Source organism: Berghia stephanieae, chromosome 5 (genome assembly GCF_034508935.2).
Source record: "Berghia stephanieae isolate SIO BIC M18660-M18661 chromosome 5, UCSD_Bste_1.3, whole genome shotgun sequence".
NCBI lineage: Eukaryota > Metazoa > Mollusca > Gastropoda > Nudibranchia > Aeolidiidae > Berghia > Berghia stephanieae.
Genome location: NC_088364.1, coordinates 32,888,789 through 32,902,004, shown reverse-complemented (window position 1 = coordinate 32,902,004; position 13,216 = coordinate 32,888,789). Strand labels below are relative to the sequence as shown.

Here is a 13,216-nt window from a genome sequence, read left to right as displayed (position 1 = left end):
CGTTGGGCTAAGCCAATGTGCCAAAGTAGGGGGCGTGGAGTGTGTTTAGTGTTGATCAAGAAGATTAACACTTACACAATACACATAGGTAAGCGACAAGGTGAGGAACAGAATCAAACATTCAGTTTTCAGTGAGTGTGAAATAGAAAACGGATTAAATGCACCATCAGTGATTCAAGAGGAAATCACCATTTTACCTTCACTTTTCACTCACGTTCTCGATCTCACACACAGTCGCTTGATTGGATAGTCTACCTTGGTAGCGCTGGGAAACAGCTGTGTTGCCTTTATCTGCCATAATTTCACGCTACTACGTAACACACAGCAGCAACGTATTTATGTCCGAACACGGCACTTGCGGTCGTTAAAAAATCCGAGATAGATCATTAGGTACTGATATATAGTGTCGAAGTCAAGACATGGACGGCGGTTCCAAAATTTCAAAGGAGGAAACCTTGCGTTTGCGACAAAATCACATAGGGTGAGTAGTTTTACGGTTCCTCTTATTATGAGTTGAAATGAAATGATTGTGTAATGTAAATCAGACCGAGGCATAGACTTTGCTCGTATCATCGTCGTGTTTGTATTCATCGTTACGGCCCATTGCCCATTGCCGGTTGTTACTATTGATACCCGGGCTGGATCATGTCAAGTGATCCACTCACTAATCTCCGACCATAAACTTCATTTCATTTTGTGTTGCTGATTTTTTCTTTTTCTTGTTTACTTAAATACTAAGGCACAGAATTGTCGTGACTCTCTTCAGTAACGGTTCTTTTTTTTAAATGTATTTATTTATTTTTGGTGTAATTCATTCGAGTAAACTCTGGACATGGGAAAAATAGAGGGATATAAATATAATATAGTTAAACCACAGATTTTTCATCTGCTAGAGAGACTTTTCACAGAGAATGCCATCATTTCCATTTTAGACCAGTCAACTAGTTTTTAAATGAAGGCTTGTTTTCAATTCAAAATGGTTTTTGTTGAAGCATTTGTGCAATTTTGATTTTAAACCTTTTCAATTTACCTTCATTTAAAGGTTTTGAGTTAATGGAAAAATGTGTGTTTATATTTGTGTTTTACGTGCGCATGTTATTAGGTGTAATTATGGGTCTGAGAGAGGGAGTCAAACTTTGTATTAAATAGCGATGACGGGCCAATCAAATCAAGGTGATTTGAGAGTTTTTTAAAACTCGATTCTGATCAGACTACATCAGTTTATGACAAATGTATGACACAGTGATGGCGAATTACTTTTTATTAGAATTGACAAAAAAAATCTTTCTTTGTCATAGATTTGGTGATAAATATCTGGTATTACCAAGTAAGCTGGATAATTAAGGAAAATGACTTACATTACTTAATTTCAGATAACTTAGATTGTGTCATCAAGGTGATGAGAGGAAAATATGATTTATTACTATCTAGCAAAATAGAAACGAAACTTTTAAACGTTTTGATACAACAGCAATTGAACTAAAATGTATTTCAGGTTTTAATGGATGCTTGATATTTGTGCTCGAAATGTTCTTTACGAAAGTTATGGATCAAGATTTTTGATTTTAGTTTGAAATTGCAATTAACACCACTTTAGGCACCCATCACTCCATTTCATTTTATCGACCATGGTCATCACTTAGTTGAACAGTGACATGATGATGGCTTGTAGACAAAGAGAGTGCATAACAGATTCCACATTTTGATGACTGCGAGGTCCGGTCTTGTTAACAAGATGCGCTTTGACTATGACACAGCACTTTTTTCACTTAATAAACATGAAATTATAACCTCTCAACACGGCTTGGAATTTCTGTTCTTCTGTTTCGCTATCAGCCCTTGTGAAAAAATGTTTCTAGTCCTAGTACCCTTTTTTTTTGTCACAATCAAAAGTCATGCTTGATTCATTGTTCAGGACCTTTGATGTGTGAGACCTGGATCTTACTCCCTTCAATTGGTATGGAAATGTGTTAAGTAGCTGACTGGATAAGGCATTGCACCAACAACCTGAGCTATCGGGGTTGAGCTTTACTGTCTCTTGTCTCAATTCCTCTTGAACTAAAACCTTTGTTGGTCTGTCTTTCATGTCTGTTGGAAGTTTTTTTTGAAGATTAGCCTAATCCATTCCAAAAGATTTGCAAGTGCAAGAGAACCATAAATCAGAAATTTTCAGTTAATGAGTGATTTATTATTTCTTTCTTTGATACTTTTTATTGGTTTCAACTTTTGATTTTATAAATTCTATCTTGCAGCCCATCATGTACACTATTCTTCAAGTCAGATCCTCTAAAGATTGTTAGAGCGGAAGGACAGTACATGTATGATGAAGCAGATCAGGCTCATCTCGACTGCATTAATAACGTCTGCCATGGTGTGTGAAAGATATACTTATAAAATTATTCATATTTTTGTATTTCATTGCTTGTGTTGTTGTTATTTTTAGTGATGATTATAACGAAAATTTTAATAATCATGATCACCATTGTCATCATCATCATCATCATCATCATCATCATCATCATCATCATCACAATCCAGTCCATCTTACAGATTACGGACAAGATTTCAGACATTCGTTCTCAAGCTGGTACTATTTTGATAATGATGTGACCCATTACATCTAAGTCTTGCCAAATGAGAACCATGGTTATATCCGCCATTTCATAGAAAGATCAAAGCTGGAGTTACAATCTTTACTAAAACCCAAACAATTTAACGTTTATAGCTGCCCAAACACTTCTTTCATATACTTGTTATTTTAACTGGATGATATTGCTTTTTATGAATGTGTTTTCTACAATTGACACAGGTGTGAATGAGTACCTAACAATAGGCAATGACAGTAATATAGATTGTAAGGGTGTGAACACAAAAGGAATGCCTAGCAGTTTCTTATGTAAATTTGATTCAAGTGAAGCATTTTTGAGGCAGGGGTCATGGTGAATTTATGAACATGCGCTATAAAAAAGTTCAAAGTGATATTAAACTGCGAGAAGCTGTGGCCTGTAAATAATAATAAACAAAAATGAATATAACAGTTTTAAAAAAATAATAATAATAAAATACTAAACACAGACGGTTTCAGGCTCAAAACCGTTCTTCAGTGAACATTATTTAATGGCAGAGTCTCTGCTGTCTGGCTTTTTATTGTTTATGTGTTGATTGTTTTTGGTTTTTTTTTCTTGTTGGCCGAAGAAGGGTTTTGAACCTGAAATGCTCAGTGTTTGGCTTTTTGTTCTTTTTTGAAGCTGTTATATTCATTTTTGTTTATTACTTCAAAACGTGCTCATTTCAATTAACAATCATATTACTACTCTTGTTAATGCTACTTAGGTAGCATTGCTTGTTGATCTGACACTTCATGTCCTTAAAAATATAGTCTTAGATTACAATCTTTGCTACATATGTTCTTTTCACAAGCACTGATAAAAACGGTAATCTTATTTCTTACATCACTTGGCAAACATATTAGATGAGTTCACAAGAACACAGTAAAGTCATGGTGAATTACATCTGCATCTCTTTAGTATCTGGGTCAATTTGAATGATTAGATTTAGTTCATTTCAGAGAATAAAATGAAATAAGATTAATATGATTTCAATTATGCTCTATAAACCTGTTCATTATTTTCTCTTTCCCCTTTAACTCAATTAGTTGGTCACTGTCATCCTAGAGTTGTGGAAGCAGCCACCGCCCAAATGAAGGTTTTAAATACAAATTCCAGGTTTTTGCATGACAACATTGTACTCCTGGCCAAAAAGTTGGCATCCACAATGCCAGAAAAGCTATGCGTTGTTTACTTCACCAATTCAGGGTAAGTATTCAAACTTTCTGGATTGCTTTTCCTCACAAATTGAGTTAACAGTTGTTTTATGTTGTTTTGATGAATTGAAATTAAGAAACTCATGTTGCTGTAAAGCATTAAAGCATGCTATTCAGAAGTGTTACACCTTTCAACTTGTTTTCTTTACTTACGCTTATAGATCTGAGGCTAATGATTTGGCTATTCGTTTAGCAAGGCACCATACCAAGGCAACAGAGATCATATCATTGGAAAGGTAATATGATTTTCCAGGTGATTCATTGAAGTATAAGAAAAAAACACTTTAAGTTTAGAGAATTTTTGGGTGGCTCATTAGAAAATTCTTGTTTGATTTCCTCCAATGTTTGCAAATATTAAATCCAAGTTTGGTTTCCCAGATTCTAGTAATAAAAAAAAAAAAAAATAAAAAAAAACAACCCCGTCAAGATTAGAAAGATACAAGGATAATTATATCTCTGGGATGGTTGAAAAAAAAAAGTAATGTCAAACTTCCAATTATGTCTAGATAGTATGGTTGCATAAGGTCAGTAGGAGATACAGGACAGAGTGAAATGATGGATACAATATATTTTATATTAACTTTCTCAGACAAAAATTATGCAAGAACTGAAATATAGCCACAATCAATTATAAACTGAATAGTTAATAATAATACTAGTTTCAAGAGGAAATACATAACTGGTAGGAAATATGTGGAGTCATATTTTGTAACAATAGAATGTTCTGTTATGAGATAACTATTCAGGAAATTAATAAAAATGTTGTCCTTCTGAGTCATAAAGAACATGGAGCTGGAGTTCAGCATGGCCTCTTTAGCTTTAAATGGGTGCAACAATTGCATGCTACCCTTGGGATTTGAAGAGAACCCTAGTCTGCCGCAATTCACCAGATCTATCTTTGCTGGGTGGGCAGGGGGTTAAGATGGAATCTTGACTGTACTCGTGATGTCCCTTTGTTTGTGAGTTGAATGTTCTACCTCTCAGCCATTGGGACCCTGATATTAGGGAATAAGCTCTTAACCATTTGGATTAGTTTACATCTGATTGCATTCATTTAAAGATAATGAAATTGTATTGCAGATATATATTTTTTTTTGTTAAATACTATTTGAAAGGAACTTAAATATAGTTTGGTCATTGTTATCAACATCTCAAGTTGACAATATTTCTCAATTTCAAAGCGATTGACTTAGTTTTTTTGTTTGTTTTTTTTTTCCTTTTTTTTTTCTTGATATTTTATTAAATTCCAATTAGAAAATGATTTTAAACAGCTTATTTAAATGTGGTATGCATTAACATTTCGACTATTACCAGGGCTTACCACGGCCATGTTGTCTCATTGATAGACATCAGTACCTACAAGTTGAATGGAATGGTTGATGGAGTTCATAAGAAACCACCATTTGTTCACTTTGTAAGTATAGTTCAAGTTGTTGTTTCATGGTAAAATTCTTGTTTTGTTATCTTAGTATCAAGTTATGGGCCTATTTCTTCATGTTCTATTAAATCTATTCATCCTTCCTGTTAAAATGTCAAAGCTATTCCCATGTTTTTAATAAATATTTTGACAGTCCGTTAATTACAGTTTTCAAAAGGGAAACATTTTGGCAGATGTGTCAAAACATACCAATATTAAACAAATCAGATTGTTGAACATGAATAGAGATGACTTTTGTTGAGTTAGTTTCACTGGTCTTGAATTGTGTGTGTGTGTGCTTGCGCGTGTGTGTGTGTGCGTGTGCGTGTTTCTTAACACAAACCGACTATATTGGGTCAGATTATCTCCATATTATTTTTTATGTGTTTTAAAAAAAAAAATATAATAGGCTGAATGCCCAGACACATACAGAGGAAAGTACACAGACAGGGATTTCAATGAAACTGAATTGTCTGATTTGTACAGCGGAGAAGTGGACAGTATCATCTCCTCTGTGGAAAGTGAGGGAAAGAAAGTATGTTGTTACATTGCCGAGTCCATGCAGAGTTGTGGAGGTCAGATCATCTACCCCAAAGATTATTTGAAGAAAGTCTACAGGTTGGTTCGGGATATTATGCTAATTGAGTTTGTGTTGGGGAATTGGCACCAGTAGAAGGCCTGCCATTGTTTTTAATGTCGATAAAGAAAAAAAAAAGGATTAAAAACAGATATGAAATTGTCCTTTAAAACCTGTTAAAGGTTGTTGAATTATGTTTTTGTTTTTAAGGGTTTTATGACGCTTGCAATTGTTGAATTATGATTAGGTGTCTGCTGTTGGTAAGGTGATAAAAGATGAGATTAACTTCATTTATCCATTTCTTCTTCTATATTTCCTTTTCCTCCTCCACTCCTTCCTCATCCTCCTCCTCTCTTTCTACTACTATTACTCAGTATCATTTTCGATGTAGGTATCCAAAAGAAAAACAAAGCTATGATATTGACCTTTTGAAATGCACTGTAGATTATAATGAAACAGATCTCAAGCGAGGTTGAATTGCTTGTATAATTATGTGTAATGACAGGCTTGTTTAAATGTTTGCTTTGCTGATTCATTCTCCTCACAACTGAAGACCTTAAAGCCACACTGATACACACACACACACACACACACACACACACACACACACACACACACACACAAATATAAAAAGATTTTATCATTGCAGATATAGTCCATGGTACTACAATGGTGTATATTCTTCCAATTATATAGGCCATAATTCAATGGAACATTCCTTAATTTAGGGGGCGAAGTGGCTGAGTGGTTAATCATTGCACTGCAATCCGGAAGGTCCCAGGTTCGAGCCCTGCTTCAGGCACTTTCATTTTTATCCTTGGGCAAGATTATTAGCCCCCAATTTGCTCACTTGGACAACATTGGTGATTCCTGTTGACATCAGACATCCTGTTTGATGGATTTTTTATATACTTTATTCCTTCATGGAATCTTATGATGCTGTGGTGGAAAGGCCTAATTAATTTTGTTTTCCTTGATTTAAACTGCTACAGCCGAATGTACAGTTCCAATAAAGCGGCTTTGGATGTATTCTCTCCTCCTTTATTCTCTCATTCTCATTCTCTCTCTCTCTCTCTCTCTCTCTCTCTCTCTCTCTCTCTCTCTCTCTCTCTCTCTCCTCTCTCTCTCTCCTCTCTCTCTCTCTCTCTCTCCTCTATCTCTCTCTCTCTTTCTCTTCTCTCTCTTCTCTCTCTCTCTCTCTCTCTCTCTCTCTCTCTCTCTCTCTCTCTCTCTCTCTCTCTCTCTCTCTCTCTATCTATCTGGGTGGGGATCCTGACCTCCCATAGCGGGCAGGGAGGTACAAACGGTGTCTTCTATCCCCTTATCCAACAAGCTTTCTGTCTTTGTCTTGGAATGAGATTACTTGGTTTTTTTTTCCGGGCCCTCGTCGGAGTCCTGGCTGAGAGGGAAACAGTCAAATGCATAGTTATTGTTTTGGGAGATGATATTTTTTTCCTTGTAAATCATCTCTCTGTTGTGTATTATTATATTTGTTATTTTTAATGTATAATGTAAGCATTTGAGTGTGTTCCTCTTTGTTGGATTTTGTGCTTGTGTCCGGATGAGACATAGTTGATCTCAAACTAAGTACATTGGTGGTATGTTCTTGGAATCTACATCTGATCCCTATTTGTTCCCATTCCCCTTTGTCTTACTTTCTCTTGGGTGCTTTAATTGTAATTCTAAAACTTTTTACTATTTCATTTTCTTCCTTTTTACTGGCGCTGATATAACCTAAATGTGTTGCAAGCACTGTAAAACCCTTAAAAACAAAAAACATCTCTCTCTATCTTTATGATATCACGGGGAAAATTTATTTTGTCAACAATTTTTATGAGATATTTGACTGATTTCATCTGGCAATGGAAGAAGAGTACATTTTCATGCAAAGTTGGATTTCTAGAACTCATTTGATTCTGTTTTATCTATATCTTGCCCGAACGATGAATTAATTCATCATTTAGATTAAAACTATTGTCAATAATTCGATATTTCTTTCCTATGCTTTTTTTTTTTTAGATCTGTACATGCTGCAGGTGGAGTGTGTATTGCTGATGAAGTGCAGGTTGGCTTTGGGAGAGTCGGCACTCACATGTGGTCATTTCAAAAACAAGGTAGACATGTCATTTTTCTGTCTTTTGCCAAAAAATGTTGAACCAATTTTTTTTGGCCCTTTTATTTATTTGTTTTCTTGCTCAGCAGCCTTTTGTCGTACGATTTTTTTTTTCTTCTGGTCATATCTACAGGGAGATGATTTGTGCATCAATGTGATCTAGTGGCATGAGACGCCTTCGGATAAGAAGGTCCTGGGTTTGAGTCCCACTCTGAGTGATGCATAGTTGAATCCTTGGAAAAGGCTCTTTACTCACCTTCTCTCACTGTAGTCAGGTGTGAAATGAGTATCTGACCATTAACAGCATTGTGTCTCTGGAAATTTTTTTTTGTAATATCGCATAATGTCCAATATGTTAAGTGTTGCCATTGGTTTGGGACCTCTTGTAAAGCGCTTTGAGCATGTTTAGAGAATATTTCACTATATAAAAGCTTAAGCTTAAGTTACTGCTTAATTCGTTTTTAAAAATTTGATTATTGATTAAGATGCATAAGTTGTTATCTCATTTCATGTGAAAAACCCCTTATTCATTCCTACGTATTTGTAAGAACATTTTGGATTTGCGTAACTATGATATAAAAATGAGACCAGTTTCATGAGTGTTCAATATGACAATCTCTAATGAAAAGACGTAGATAACCAAAGTCAACTCTCAGTATAAAATAAAACCGTCATATTTGAGCTGTCAGGCCACAAATTGCATAATGTAGATTTGGCTCAAAAAATTGCACAAGGTTAAGAGGTGGATATCAAAAGCTTAGACTGATATGCTATAAAAAACTTGGAATATTCTCAAGATTAAAATAAAAACAGCTTAATTATAATACATGGTGATGACACTGGGCTGAGATTATTGAAATTGATTTGACTTCAGAAAATGCTCATAGCTCCATTACAAATTCGATTTCATTGCTTTTAGTCCAAGTATCTTCAGACAATACTAGAATTTGATTACAACACGTTTGCGTTTTTATTTAATAATTTTTTAAAAAAAATTTTAATTAGTTTTTTTTTTTGTGTGTGCAGTTTTTAGTTTTATTATTCATTTTCCTTTTCTAATTTGCATCATCAAAGACTGTGAACCAGACATTGTCACGATTGGTAAACCTATGGGTAATGGTCATCCCATTGCTGCTGTCGTTACAACTAGGGAAATTGCCAAGAGTTTTGAAGGCTGTGGAGTGGAATATTTCAATACGGTATGATTTTTTTCTTTTAAAAATTTTTTTTATGATGTTCATAAATTCACCTTGAAGCCTTGCATTAAAATCAAAAAGTACTAAAGGCAAATGTTCTTCTTCTCATCATTGGTTATTAAAACATTGAATCATATTTTTATCTGTGGTAGAAGTCTGATACTTTTATTTTTGTTATTGGTCGGGTGAAGTATTGTTGTGAAGCAATGTTAGCAATCAGTAGGGATGATATTGATAAAAGTGTCCATGAGAGAGTCCTTGACTGTCCCTTAACTCAGGCTGTTATCTGTTAAAGGTAATTGCGAGAATTTTGAAGTGCATTCTCCCTCTCCCTACCCCCCCCCCCCCCCCTCTCTCTCTCTCTCTCTCTCTCTCTCTCTCTCTCTCTCTCTCTCTCTCTCTCTCTCTCTCTCTCTCTCTCTCTCTCTCTCTCTCTCTCTCTCTCTCTCTCTCTCTCTCTCTCTCTCTCTTCTTCTCTCTCTCTCTCTCTCTCTCTCTCTCTCTCTCTCTCTCTCTCTCTCACACACACACACAAGAAGAGTTGTTTAAAAAAAACATCATATTATAGATCCTCATATCTCTTATTGGGCTCACTTAAATTTAAAAATTGTTCTCTTTTTCTGGAATCTTTTTATTTTAAAAAATGCTTTCTTGCCAATTGTACCATACACTACAATAACTTGCAATATTAATTGTGAGAATAACGTGTTTATGAGGTTTATTAGATTATGTATAAAATCAATGTTAGTGATGCAAAAGTGTAAACAATGTAATCGTTGTGCAAACTAGTATGAAATCGGACCTATTTTAAGTACAAGTTAGCATACATGTGGAGTTGAATGGGGGATGTTCCTGGTCAGTTGATTTTCGTGGAATAAGCTTTAAATTTTTATGAATTTTAAGTGTAAAGTAAAAACAAGTTTTATGATTTTACCAGTTGTAATGACACAAGAATATCCATATTGATTAAAAAAAAAAAGAAATTAAATTAAGTTTTCAATTTCTATGATCCACTTGTGTTTAAGCTTAATCAGTTACTGATATTCTTATAATTAAAAGTGTGGTTATCAAAACTAGTCCTTTTCCGTCATGACATTGTTTTTATACTGCAGTATGGTGGTAATCCTGTATCCTGTGCTGTAGGCCTAGCCGTCTTGGAGACCATAGAAAAAGACAAATTAAAGGAGAATGCCTTGCAAGTTGGTGAGAAGATGAAAGAGAAACTGACTGCTCTCAAGGAGAGGCATGATATCATTGGTGAAATCAGGTGAGGGAATTTGCTGTTGATTTTTTCTTTTTTTTTCTTCTTTTGATGGACTTGTATGAAACATAATTTTGCAAAAAAAAAAAAAAAAGAAGAAAGAAAGACAATTATTAAAAAAAAAATAAAATAAAAAAAGATCAAAAGAATCTTTTATTAGATAAAAAAAAAAGAAAGACTGATCTGTTATTGGCCTGATATTTGTTGTACAATCAATGTATACAATGTAATGCAATTTTATGATTTAGCCCGACCTCTCAGTATCACTCCTTGAGATGAAGTAGAGCAAGGACACACCTAAAGATTGATTTACTTTTAATTGCATGGTCCTTAATTACACATAGAGTAATGTTTTTTATGAGGCTTAGTCGCTGAATTATGGTAAGTTTTTTGGTTAGGGGTAGCCTTTACCTTAACAGGATAGCTCTTTGCTTTAGTTTTTTTTATATCATCACAAAGTGGTATGGTCTTCACTTCTTGCTATGTTGACAATCACGGTACCTCCTCATCCTAGCTCACTTCATAGCGTTGCAGTGTGGCTGATGCCTGAAGATTTCAATCTTCCCTAATAAACCATGAAGACACATTTTTTCAATGGGGCAAATGAGGGAATTTTATTTATTTTTTTATTTAAAAAAAAATTATTTATTAATTAATTAATTAATTTATTTATTAAATCGATTAATTATTTTATTTTATATATTTTGAAGACAATATATATTAAAATAGCTTTACTCAATATTGTTCAATGTTAGTTATCTGTATAAAACACGGACCACATTCTATTGTTAAAGAGAAGATTTGAGATCATGGATCCTACCTTTATGGCTGTAATTTTTAAGCATAGTCATATTATTTATTTCTTTTCTCTGTACACAAAGACTTGGAGCTGATAAGGCAGCCATAAAAGTGATGTTTCTTATCATCCTTCAAAAATCAAAAATATAATATTAAGATGATAATATGTGAGATTTTACTGACTTCAAGTATATTATGTAACACCTCCTTTCACCCGTTTTCCATTTCCTCGTTCTCATTTTTTCTTTTCCACTAATCTATTATTTTTATTTCGATTTCTTTTTTTCACCTTCCCCATTTTATAAATGATTGTAATGATCACTATTTTAATTTTAAAAAAAATATTTTCAGGGGAATGGGTATGTTCTGGGGATTAGACTTAGTAAAGGATCGCCAAACAAGAGTGCCTGCCACGGAAGAAGCAGCATTTGTAGTAACAAGGTAGGTATATAATCCTATAAAAAACGTGATGCCTTTGAATGAAAGGGGGAAAAAAACAAAATTATATTAATGATTTAAAAAAAAATCTGTTTTTCTTTATTTTCTTTTGTGTGGTTTTCCTTAAAATGTATTACAATGAAGAACTTCAATTACTAACGATCTGCAATATCTTTTCAATGCTATCATAATAATTATCATAAGGGATGTCTTAATGCAATACAAATAAGCTTGTTTAAGTAGGAAAGCTTATTTTATATTAATTTTTACTTTCCTTAGGATGAAAGAGGAGAGAATTTTAATAAGTCGCGACGGCCCAGATGAGAATGTTATCAAGTTCAAGCCACCAATGTGTTTCAATTTGGAAAATGTGGACACACTTGTATCACAGTTAGACAACATTCTGAAGGAAATTTCTGCTGGTCTCAATAAGAACCACAACAATCTTAATGGGGAAAAAAGGCAACATGATGCAGAAGGAAAAACAACCAATAGTGCAGATTCAGAGGAACCACCCTTGAAGAAAACTAGAGAAGTGCAGTCAGTCACATCACAAGTAGCAGTAGTCCATTGATAAAATGGATGAATTCTTGTTTAGAGATAGAGATTTTTGTTATCGTCTTTGGTGCCTTTTTGTGTTGCATGAACTTGGAAAGAAGTGGCTAAATGCAGTTCTAGAACTTAACCACAAGGTTTTAGCCTAAATTGGATCTATTCATTTTATTAATATAATGGGGAAAATTTTGCATCTACTTTGAGAATAGAATTAAAGTTAATTGTGATTTTGTCAACAATGAAGTCTGTTACATAACGATAAAATTTGGTGACAATTTCAAGATGCACATCTACATCTTTTTGTTTGTTTCATTTTCATTGGCATACCATTAACTAGCTTAATAACTTCCTTCGTTGTTTTTCTCATCAAAATAATGTTCTTATCGTTGAGCTGGAGATTGATTGTTTGGCACAGCAGAAACTATTTTCTTTTGTTTTTTCTTTTTTTCTTTTTCTTCTTTTTAAAAAAAATCAGAAATGAGGATTAACTATTTATTTTGTTTTAAAGTTTCAATTTTAGTAGACAAATTTAGGATCATAGAAGATTATAAATTGATCATGACGATACATTAACAGGAAAATGCTAACAATCTTTTCTTTATCCAGAATATGAGGTAGATTAAGCAGTTATATAAAACAATAACACCGCTATATTTTATATGTGCAGGCCTCTAAATCTTCAGGCAATTGCCCAAAATCAGACAATGCATTATTCTCATACTTCATTATAATATACAATAATATTATACAAGAATAAATTTAAAGAAATTATTTTCTCGGGTATAAAAAAAAAAGAAGCCTAAATTAAAATTAGAGATTATGGGAAACATAAAACCATGGATGACAATACTGAAACATATAGCCCAATACCCTAGTTATGTTGTATACCGATGCCATCTCTCCTTACCTCTCTTTCTCTATACTTCATTCGTTGTGACAATCAAGGAGATTCCCTGTTTCGTGATGGTTATCTGTAACCTCTCACTTCACCGCGCCCACAGTTGCCCCAACACACAGTGTGTCTTATTTTCATTTCTT

General features: G+C 33.9%; 1 protein-coding gene across 1 annotated transcript in view; it reads left to right on the top strand.

The window, feature by feature from the left end:
- LOC144972775 (5-phosphohydroxy-L-lysine phospho-lyase-like) overlaps window positions 1-12,936 on the top strand; it is a 12,961-nt gene extending 25 nt beyond the window's left edge. The window contains exons 1-11 of the mRNA XM_078914395.1: window positions 1-481; window positions 2,253-2,371; window positions 3,656-3,815; window positions 3,985-4,059; window positions 5,138-5,237; window positions 5,650-5,858; window positions 7,837-7,931; window positions 9,005-9,129; window positions 10,239-10,393; window positions 11,537-11,626; window positions 11,903-12,936. The exon at window positions 1-481 is cut by the window's left edge and continues 25 nt beyond it. Of these exons, the coding sequence (XP_078770521.1) occupies window positions 420-481; window positions 2,253-2,371; window positions 3,656-3,815; window positions 3,985-4,059; window positions 5,138-5,237; window positions 5,650-5,858; window positions 7,837-7,931; window positions 9,005-9,129; window positions 10,239-10,393; window positions 11,537-11,626; window positions 11,903-12,197 (1,485 nt within the window). The 5' untranslated portion in view covers window positions 1-419 and the 3' untranslated portion in view covers window positions 12,198-12,936. The remainder of the gene's footprint in view (window positions 482-2,252; window positions 2,372-3,655; window positions 3,816-3,984; window positions 4,060-5,137; window positions 5,238-5,649; window positions 5,859-7,836; window positions 7,932-9,004; window positions 9,130-10,238; window positions 10,394-11,536; window positions 11,627-11,902) is intronic.
- The last annotated feature ends 280 nt before the right edge of the window (window positions 12,937-13,216 follow it).